Source organism: Citrus sinensis, chromosome 9 (genome assembly GCF_022201045.2).
Source record: "Citrus sinensis cultivar Valencia sweet orange chromosome 9, DVS_A1.0, whole genome shotgun sequence".
Taxonomy (NCBI): domain Eukaryota; kingdom Viridiplantae; phylum Streptophyta; class Magnoliopsida; order Sapindales; family Rutaceae; genus Citrus; species Citrus sinensis.
Genome location: NC_068564.1, coordinates 25700188 through 25711468, shown reverse-complemented (window position 1 = coordinate 25711468; position 11281 = coordinate 25700188). Strand labels below are relative to the sequence as shown.

General features: G+C 35.9%; 1 protein-coding gene across 1 annotated transcript; it reads right to left on the bottom strand.

The window, feature by feature from the left end:
- Nucleotides 1-6659: 6659 nt before the first annotated feature.
- LOC102611377 ((E)-beta-farnesene synthase) lies at nucleotides 6660-10931 on the bottom strand. The gene is made up of 7 exons (XM_052433717.1): nucleotides 10763-10931; nucleotides 10361-10619; nucleotides 9842-10229; nucleotides 8893-9114; nucleotides 7735-7873; nucleotides 7399-7650; nucleotides 6660-6994 (listed from the first exon to the last, which is right to left on the bottom strand). Exons 1-7 carry the CDS (start codon nucleotides 10889-10891, stop codon nucleotides 6701-6703), a joined length of 1683 nt encoding a protein of 560 aa, XP_052289677.1. The 5' UTR covers nucleotides 10892-10931; the 3' UTR covers nucleotides 6660-6700.
- Nucleotides 10932-11281: the final 350 nt, after the last annotated feature.

The following is an 11281-nucleotide window of genomic DNA, read 5'->3' as shown; positions in this document are numbered from 1 at the left end:
TAGAAGAAAACTACAATCAAGTTCAGAAAGATTCAAGATCACTGAATATTGTTATTTAAACTGAACTTGTTTGTATGAAGTGTAAACTACATTTCCACCCATCTTTTGTAATAATACGTTATAAATAACCACTATCCTGCAGCAAAATTTCCACATGATGCGTTATGATACAATCCAAGCAATTCCATGAGGTGTAATATGAAATAATGGAGAAGATCTTGGCTCTTAATTGACTTAATTGAGAAGCTTCTTCATTTTGGCTGGTAATTTACATGATCCCTGATCATATCCTCATGAGATCCTCATGATTTCTAACAGTCTCTTTACGAATTAATCATATATGTATGAAGAACTCACCGACGCACAAACAAGGACTGAATTAGGATTTTGGTTTGGGGTTGCCGCAATGCATATAAAAATTATTGCAGTAAAATAAAATAAATGCTTTTCAAGTCTTAAACTAACGAAAATACATTATAATATGTATTACACCATCTAATTCAATTATATATAAAAAATGAACTTATACCTAAAATTAATAAATTAACTATTAATGCACAAATCTTAATACTAAAGTAAAAGAGATATTTCGTAAATTAACACATAATAAATTATACTTAAAAATATAAATTGAAAGTTCATAATAGAAGATTTCATATTAATAATATGAATTTAAAGAGGTCAATACAAATAATTTAAACTTGAAAAGAAAAGAAGGTGACGAAAGCAAACAGCCAAAGCAAACTTGAATCTTGACCAAGTAAACCTCGGATCCTAGGCAGGAAAGAATTTGAGAAATTAAGAAGAAAGTTGAATTGTACATGCGGACTAAAATGATGAATTCAAAACTTGAAGCATTTATACGGGATCGTTTTGCTTATTAATTATGTTTTCGATTTGTCACGGGCTGGTCATGCGGCTTACTTAAACATTAAAACGGCAACACGGGATGACGTTTTAAGCAACGCTTAGGTGACGCACTTGAGAATGCATGTTTAAAAGAGAATCAAGTTAGGGGTAAAGCCGTTATCCATACGACTGAATCCTGGGCAATCCGGGTTTGTTATCAGCTGTTATATAAGCTGATTGTTGAGGCAGTTTCAGCAAGAATTAGAGAGCTTTCTAGAGAGAATTAGTTTGATTGTTATTTTTGATCAAATTCTTGTGTTTTGGTCTTAGTATTGTTGTTGCTAAGTTCTTAAACAATCAATGTATAATCATTTGTTCATAATCATGGGCGGTGTTTGATAGCATGGAGAATTTAAGGCTGTACAGAATTCCTTCCTCATCTTCATCCGTCCACATGATTGGCACTTGCCTGACCCTTGCTCGTTTGGCTGCTGGGGTGTTGAAGAGTACCTCTTTGCTGGTCATGGCGTATCTAGCATAATTCTTCCTCGACCTGTTGGAATCTCCGGCCAATGTTGGGCCCCCAGCTATCACCCTTACTGCAGGCTGCTCGTGCCTCAAGTTCCTGTCACTCTGCTTCATTTCACTTGTTAAGGCTACCATTGCGAAGGTCCCGTCTATAAACTCGTCCAGATACCGATTTCTCACCAAATCTTCAACCTGGGTCTTGAGATCTCTGCAATCTGCTGTGGTGTGGCCATGAGTGCCATGGAACTTACAATAGCATCCCCTATCCCTCCTGCTGGGTAGCTTTGTTATTAGGGCAGGGAGGTATAGCAACCCTCGATCCTTTATGGCCTCGTACACCTCGTCCAGAGACATCTTCAAGGAAGTATACCGCCTATAGTCCTGGTTCTGGTCGATCAGGTGCACTGCTCTTTCTCTATTTGCTCCGTTCTGAGTTGGAGACGGTGGCAGTACTTCTGGTCTACTCCCTCTGCTATCGTGGGAGTGTTGATGAAGACCACCATATGCTGAGTCATGCATTCTCCAAGGCTCCCTAACTGGGGAACGAGGAGGTTGCGCCCTGCTGCGCTGATACTGTGGTGGCCTCTGATGAGGCTGGTAAGTAGTTATCCGACCTCCTGCTGCACTACCTGAGGCCTGGTGGTCCCTCCTCCTGATCGGCTCATTCCCTGGTAATACTTTCTTCTCTTTCTTCCTCAACCCTTCTAACTGGTCTGTCTTAATCCGTGCTGCCTTTTCCTTTTCAATCTCAATGTCTCTCTTAGCCTGCTCATATGCAGCCGCATACGTCTGAATAACTGGGCTTCTCAAGTTGTACCACAGCCTTTCTATCTTCACCCCTTCTTTCAATCCCCTTAATTCCTGAGGGTGGTTGAAGGCTCCCAAGTCGAGGACAGCACAATGAAACCTCTTGATGAATTCCCGAAGGGTTTCTTGCTCCCCTTGTTTCATGCTTTTCAGCTCCATCATGTCATCTTCTGGTGCCATTGCCCCACTAAACTGCTCTGCAAATTCTTAGCACATCTGCTCGAAGGTTTTAATGCTCCCCCGAGGAAGTTTCCTGTACCACTCGCGTGCACGTCCCTCAAAGGAGAGTGGGAACACTCTTCACCTTTGGGATTGAGATAATCCTTGCACCCCGGTAATGTCGTTGAAGCGCTCTATGTGCACCAACGGATCAGTTCGTCCCGAATATCTAAGGTCTGGGAGGCAAAAATCTCTTGGAATGATTGCCCTCATGATCTCTGCTGCGAGCGGTGATTCTCCGTCCAACATTATCTTCCAACCAGGAGTTCTGCTCCTTCCTTGCATGTTATCGATTACCTGCGCTAGTCTGCGCACTTCCTCCTCCAGCTGCACTGCACAACCAGGGTCACGTGCTGCAACTTGATCCCGCTCTTGCTCTACATCATGTAAGTGTTGTCTGAGCTCTGTTTCCTCTGCATTCGCTACCCTGTCGTCCTCATCAAAAGTCTGTCTCGCTGGGGATTGCTCTTCCTCCCTCTGAATTTCTCCCCGCAGAGGTATGTTACCTCTCTCACCCCCAAATCTCCCGGTGGTTTGACTTCTCCTCATACTATCGGGACCTGGTGTCACTCCACCACCTCTCACCCTTTCCTCCTGAGTTACTCTTCGTTCACTCCGCAGCTCATGGAGGATGGTTGTCAGGGTCTCCATCTGCTTTTCCATCCGTTCCATCCGGTCGAACATGGCTTTTTCCCGTGCTTCACTGGCTATCTCCCTCAGCGTCACGGAATCATTAAGCCTCATATCACCCCCTTGTGCACTACTTCCTCCTGTCTCCATCGCTTTTCACTTGCTTCACTCCTCTTCTTGCTATCAACAAAAGCTTTTTGCTCAGCTCCCCACAGACGGCGCCAAAATGTTGATGCGAGATTCTGGTTGTCCTCTCTCTACGACCAGGGTCTCTGCTCGATCAACTTTACCACGATCAGGATCTCTCCTCGTAAAACTTCTACTCCAGAGGTTCCTGCGTACACAAACAGGTCAGAGTACGCCGGTTGTTTCCCCGGCGCAAACCCTCCGACGCTCAAGTCAGATATGAAGGTTCGGGGAATGTTCGCCGTGAATCTTTTGGCTTCTCTTTAGTCTCAGTTCTTAAAGCTCTCTTTTGTTTGTTCTAATAGCAAAAATTCTAACCCTTTTACCTTTGTTGGCTACCTTTTTATAGGCTTCCTCTGAATCCCGGTCTTCCGTAGTCCACGCCCGTTATTCTCCCCACCCTCGGATGTGGATGCCCCACTATCGCCATTGTGGGCGAATGGAGATGGACTTCGTGCCTTGATTCTCGGATAGGAATGCACGTCTAGCCAACTGTCGTTGACTGGGTCTCCTCCCCTCTCGACCTCTAGCCGGAATGGCCTTATGCCTCTAACAGGAGTTCGACCTCGTGAATGGCATATTCGCGGATGAGCAGAATATTTCTGCTCCTGTTCCCTTGCTACCTGGCTCTTACAGGACACACCTGTTCGCAGAACCCTGCCATCAAATATCTGCTCATCACGTCTGGTCTCGTCGAAGTATTTCCCTCAAACAGTGACGAATAGTTTCTTCGAATGGAATTAGAATAGACAACTTCCTTACAGAGAAATCAAGTAGAACTTAGTTAATTAATCTGAACTGAATCAATGGGGAGGATTATTTTAGAAAGATAAAAGTTCATAAATAACAGGTGGCATAAACTTTACGATACTTCTACCGAAGTACTAAGTCGAGCAGCCTCTTCATTCTAATCAGCTGCCTTTGAAAATTAAGAAAAATTATCTTGGGCATATTTTTCACGTTATCTTAGAGATATTTGTGAAAATTTGTACTTATTTTAAAATTTTGTGTGTACTTGCGCATCTAAAAATAATGATTACATATTTATATGTGTGTATGTGAAATAATTTTTTAATTAGAAAACGTGACTATATTATAGTCAGAAATAAGTTTTAAAAAATACAGATTTTAAGCGAAGATCAACAACAGGTTACATATTCAGATTAGGTGGAGGTCAATTCTTCAGCCTTGCATAGCAAGTCTGCCACCCTCCTCGATCGTAGGTTGCACTTCTCGTGCTGTCTCCTCTACCTTTCTGAGCCACACCCTGACTCATGTATTGCGACACTTTCCTTCACTTTCAGCTAATCTGATATCTTCTTCAATTTCATTTTTCCTTTCTGTGAGTTCTTCTAGTTACTTAAATTCATTAAGAATTGCTTATTGATGCAAGCAGAGCATAAACCAGAGGCACTTCCATTAATATTAATAACTCGAATGAATAAAAGTTTACAAGCATTGGCTTATTTATACACAAGCTATGAAAAACGACAGCTAGCTAAAGGACAGCACTTGGAAATAAGCAAAAAAATTGATCCGTCAATATAGCTATCATTAACCAATGATGTAGAGCTTCTAGAATCTCCATCCTTCCATGCTCATGTGCTGATATTCCTCAGCCACCTCATTAAATCCATCTCATTTCTCTCATTAGCTGGCTGCAGATAGGTGTAGCTTAGGTGGCATGCCAACGTGTCTCTGAGCTCAACTGTTGACTGTCCACTGCTGCTGCTTTCAACATAGTTCTTTCTGAAGAGCTTTCATGTTACCATGGAGTTTTCTAATGACGGCAATTTTCGAGCAGAAGAAGATGGTAACGAACTCACCAACTTCAATAAAAATTGCATCCAGGGTTTCCATGGCCGGGAAGTTCAAGAGATCCACAGGTAGTGTTTTCATAGCTAACATGCTGACAAAACAAAAGCAGATAAATGAGAAATCTGACAAGCAACAAGAACAAGATCTGTCAAACATGTTTTGTCATTAATAAGACAATAGTCTAATCGAGGAAGTTGCCATCGATATTCTTATATCATTATCTCTCTGATTGGTTTTTGTCTACCGTGCAATGCATAGAAACTTTAACAAACCCATCGAACTTGGAGCAACCAAAATCTTCCGGGAACTCCAAGAATTGGTGGTGCTATGACAATTTAAATCAATAATACATGAGTCAAAGCCATAGTTCTTCCAGATTGACTGAGAGTGTAAATTAGGTTAAATAGGGTTGCGCGACCCTCAATTCTTGAGGTGGCTCAATTCCGATTAATGGAAAAAAGAAATTTAATTCTTTTTTTTTAGTTGTCAGACATTTCTATTAAACTTTTAATTAGCTGATATTCGCAATTTTTTTTATTGGATTATTTGCTTACATATTACAAGGTCAGAGGGCATGGTTCATCTTGATCTAATTTTTTTGAAGCATCTAAAGTTATTGTGACGCATGGCATTTAAATCATTCTAAAAGCAAGAATTATTATCTGTAAATTTCTTTTAATCATGCACCAACAAATTAATATATAATAATAAGGTCAAAAAACGGCCTCCTCTAAATGTGAAAATAAAATACTTTGTAGGTGGCAAACTCGCACCAATAAATTAATGTATAAACAGACAATGAATATTATTTAGATTGGGGGAAAAGTTTCATCCTTGAAAGATCCATTTTTAATTATTTACATTCCAACTAGATTTGTAATTACTTGTTTCCTCCCTATAGATAAAGGGTAATAAAAAACCTAATATTTTTTCATTTACTATTATACGCTTCTTGATACATTTTTATGAAATTATTGTTAATTTAATGATAAAATAAAAAAATAAAGAATAACTAAAATAAATAATTAAGTAATTAATTTTAATTAATAAATAAAATATAAGAAATGTCATAAATTGATATTTTTTTTAATTTAATCTTTTAAATTGAGATTGCTAATTCTATGGTTATATGACTAAAATTCAATTGGGAGATTGCCAATTTTTCCATATTGAAATTAATATATACCACTCACCCGTTATTATCTTCATAATAGTCAATAACCCGCCAGCACTATAATTTTACAATATTGCCTTTATTTTGAAATACACTTTTATTCATACTTATTAAAAATTAAATAAATGAAATAAATAGAAATTTAAATAACAAATTTAAATATTAAAAATACTATATATATACACACACACACATATATATGTTTTGATGTGAATAAAAAATTAATAATAAGATATTTTCTTGTGCTTTTTTTTATATTTTATATTCTATATTTATTATAAGAAAATGTTTATAAAATAATAAAGAAATTAGAAGAAAAATATTTTATTATTAATTTTTTAACTAAAAGGACCACAATTTGGAACCACATTATTTGGCGATCCATTTTCTAGCTAGGCATGAGTAGCTAGCTAAATAGCCAGCACGACGTTCATTTATTACAACTGCTCAAATATACCCGATGGAAAATCAATAGCATGAGGTTAATCTTCAGATCGCAAGGGGTTCCGTCAGCAACAAGGCAACTTGGCGTTTCATCATCAATGAATGGGTGTAGCGATCATGACCATCGTCGTAGATAAAATGGCCTGAACGTGCGAAATAAAGAATCCGCTGAAGCATAGGTAACGGGACAGTCGTTGGGTTGAGAAGCTCCTCATTTATATCTTTCCAACTGTCAGCAACTTCTAACAACAACTCTTTAACTGCCTCTTCCTCGGAGACGCCATGTTGATTCTTGTAGCACTCAACTGCTGATGGAATATGTCCTCTCTTTTGCTCAAACTACATCACGGATGCATATGAATTGGTTATAAGAGAACCCAAAAAAACCAAAAAATTCATCAGTTAGCTAATTTTTTTTTTTTGTTTTTTTCCTTGGGCATATATGTTATGTTATGTTATGTGTTGTTGTGTGTTAAAGAGAGTTGAAAAGAAATGCAGCCGCAAGGCCGAATGGTTTTCAACAACCTTTATTTTATTGACAATTTCTAAGTTTGAATCTTGAGAAGCTAGGTGTTGGAAAAATTGATGTGGGCTTCACCCACATCTCTACCTTTAAAATAGATGAAGAAATTGTATACTATGGTGCACGCCATAAGATACGTTACAAAATTTCTCTTCGAGATTAGTGGTGAATATAGTCTTATTGAAATGAATTATAATGTAGAATGAAGAAAATTATTTACCTTATAACCTGCTATGTCATCCATGAGCCTGACAATGGTTTCTGTCGCTTTAACACTCTTAGCGTTTTTAAGAATGCCTTCAAAATTGTCCTTCGTTGCAATAAAATCACCCAAATCAACGAAGGAAGCGACCCCTAGCGTACGTAAACCGATACTTCTTAATGCAACTGATTTGTATTCATCGAAGCTTGGAACATAACCTTTATATAACCACTTGGCTTGAGTAAAGTATAATATAATTAATTCTTGCATCTAAGCAACATAACCCAAGTCAATAATAATCACCTTGCAAAATCATATAACATGAAATTGATTATTAATAAAGTAATTGCTTACCATCTGTATTGCATATGGTATGCCGTACGATCTTCCTTCCTTTGCCAATTCTTCCTCAGCTTCTCTATAAATATCTAAGAGTGCCTTGAAAATAAATTTCATGTATTCTGGCAATGTATCTATGAGACCAATGTCCCATCTGAAAAAATCAAATATAATCGATATATTTGCACGTTCTTAAGAAAATATATAAGCAATACAATTAATTTGTTTCTAATAAAAGTATATTATGAATTAAATATCCAATCAAAGAATTACATTATAGGGTTATTATTGTTTCACCAATTCAAGAGTTGTAAAATATCAAATGACTATAAGAAGTATTATCTCCTATCATTTTACTACCTTTTCGTTAAAACCATTAGTTAATTAGTAAAATATCAATATTTCCTTTTATGATAAAATACACAAATAGAGGTATCAAATAATAGACAAAAATTATTGGCATGCCCTTTAATTTTAAAATAATGGTTTTAAATGACTTTATGAATAACCCTAAATTTATCGTAACTATAAAAATGGTGCATTAACAAAATACTCCTGGATATTTTTCATAAAAAAACACACAATTTATTCTTTAAAAAAAACACTTAAAGCTTATTTACAGAATCAACACTTCCATATTTAATTTTTTTTCTTCTAGAATAGATTGTGATTTTTTTGGGCAAAAAATTCTAGGGGTATTTTTGTCAATTCACTACTTTTATGGTCGCAATAAATCAAGCGTTATTCAAAAAATTATGGTTAAAACTATTATTTAACAATTCATGTTTAAAACTATTATTCATAATATTATGTATACTATTGGATACCTCTTTTGTGCATTTTATCTTAAAGGGTAAAATTAATATTTTATTAGTCAGCTAACGATTCTAACAAAAAAGTAGTAAAATAAAAGGTTTTACAAAGTTATAGTAGTAAAATTATGGAAAATAATACTTCTTGTACTTATCTAATATTTTATAATTCTTGAGGTAATGAAATGATAATAATCTTTTATTATATAGGCATGAGGTCTTGCTAAGTTACATCATGTATAACCTGCAGCAACCCTAATAGTCACTCATAATGTCCCCATTATTTAGGTTATTGTAACCTATAGAATACAGATAATGCAACTTAACAACTGCTGTATAGGGATGCATATGGTTTTATAACCTTGTGACTGCTTCAGTAAAAAGTGTGAGCTCTTCAAAAGTACCGTAAGCATCAAATGTGTCGTCTATTATGGATATTATGCACACCACTTTGGATGTAAAAATTCTACCAAATGCCAAATTGGGCTCATAGGACACTCCCAGCAAAAACCAAATATATGTCTCTACTACTCTATCTCTTGCATAAGGCACCTTTTTAGGGAAGCCTAAATCGTTCCACCACCTGAAATTCAATTTTAAATCTAATTAGATAGATATTTTGCTACATTATAAAGTTGTCACTATAATAATCGTTACTTCTGTAGTATATAATAATCGTTACTTCTGTATTATATAAAAAATACAAACAAGAACACAATTTGGTTTCATCTTTTAAGGAGGTAGCAAGGAAATATGAAAACTCGAGGGATAAGTGAAAAAAGTTAGAAATTTTAAAGAGAAGTTGTAAATCTTCCATATTATATTTGGAAAATTTGTTTCATTAAAAGAGAGAGAGAGAGAGAGAGAAATTTACGTGATTTATTTTTATTGTTTTGTATTTTCATCTAATTTATAAATTTATATCACATCCATTCTTAAAAAAATTTTATAATTGTATCATTACTCTTTCATTATACACATTATCCTCCCAAACACTATAACTTTTTATTATTATTATTATTAGCAACAAGCACATAATATACAAAAACTACAACCACTACCACTGTTGACAAATCAAGAATACATAAAAATTTTACTGCAAACTGAAAATCTTGGTTTGGTGTTAATAAATAATAATAATAATAATAATAATAATAACTATTATAAGATATTTTGCCTTGAGCCTTTGATTATACAAGGGGGCAACTGGTAAAATATGATTTCTCTTTCTAGGGAAAGTGACAATCTCCCATTTCAAAACAACACCAATAATAGGCTTTTCCACGTTGAAAGAATATCTATGAAGTTACCTGGTCATGATACTTGCTTCCTTCTTGTGTGCTGCTTGTAATATATTAAAGTCTAACTTTGCAAACTTGAGCAAAGTTTCATCATGCAAATCATCCCTTGAATAGATATCCAAAAAATACCTTGCCTCTAACCTTGCTGCGGCTTTACGGAGCGGAATTTGCAGAGAATGACGTATTTGTTCAGCAAGATTAGAGTTTACATGAGAATGATCAGATACAGATATTACTGACTTAAGGTGAGTGGTAGTGAAAACAATGGCTTCATCTAAAATGTCTTCCCCCCGAATTGCTAGGTATGCTGCCTCGTACAAACTCAACATGCCTCGTATATCGTTGATCAATGATTCCTTGAATTTACCTTCATCATCTTTGAACTTCTCAAACACATCTGATGACCATATTCAAAAGAGGCGAGCTAGTCTCGATTAGTGTACATGCTTAACTTTAATTTGATAATCAACAATAATCTTGTAATTAACATAAATAGTTTAATTAACAAAATGAGAAACTATTACATACCACATGAAATCTTAACTCCTTGCTGTCTAAAAAGTCGAAAACGAAGAGAAACAACGTATAGATCATCACTGTCAAGATCATGAGATACCTTTCCCAATTCATCTTCAATCTCTTTTTCAAAATGATAAGCGACACCTAATCGTTGTGCTGCATCAATCATGTGTAGTTTTTGGGCAAGCTTATTGGCAGTAGTGGTTATCATCCTCCTGACCTCTTGCTTCAGTGCTGCGTGCTGTTCTTGAGTTGCAGCGTCAATTGTCTGCAAACGCAAGAAATTACTTAATATTTAATGCATTACGTATGTCTAACAAACGATTACATATGACATATAATTGTACATCGATTTGGGCTTGCCTCTCTGATAATTAATGAGATATTTTGATATTGCAATTTTTTAATTACCTCGACATCGGCAGCGGATTTCAGGAAATGGTTTCCCCATAAAGTAGGATGAAAATCTGCAATGGGACGAACAGTTTCTTCAGTTGAACTGGAAACTGCTGCTAGAAGTGGAATAGACATATCTTTCATTCCGTTTCAGACAAACCAAATACAACTATATAGTTTTTTTTTTAAGAGTAGGAGTTGCAAAAACGTCAAGACACAAATGCTCTATATATAGAGAGAAACGATGAGGCAGTGGAACACTTTCGTTGGTACTTTGTCATGTGCTCAGTAGTGATCCTACGTTGGGATCATTAAATTTAATATTAAAAAAGTCAATGGATCTGATTGGGGGATGCATTATTAAACCATATGATAAAATACTCTTGGACCGTTATCTCAACAAATTATGGGTGCGTTTGAGATTAAGGTTAGACAGCTGCAGTTTAAAAGTTACAGTAGTAAAGTATTTGGTAAACACCAGCTGCTGTAACTTAAAAGTTATGTTGATATGATTTTTCACTTGTATAATGAAGA

Excerpts from the sequence above, each read along its gene's own strand:
- LOC102611377 (XM_052433717.1), bottom strand. The coding sequence starts at position 10,891 with ATGAAAGATATGTCTATTCCACTTCTAGCAGCAGTTTCCAGTTCAACT. Across the intron at positions 10,230-10,360 it reads AGGAGTTAAGATTTCATGTG|ATGTGTTTGAGAAGTTCAAA; the intron begins GTATGTAATAGT and ends TATGGTCATCAG. Across the intron at positions 7,874-8,892 it reads TTTACTGAAGCAGTCACAAG|ATGGGACATTGGTCTCATAG; the intron begins GTTATAAAACCA and ends TGATTTTTTCAG.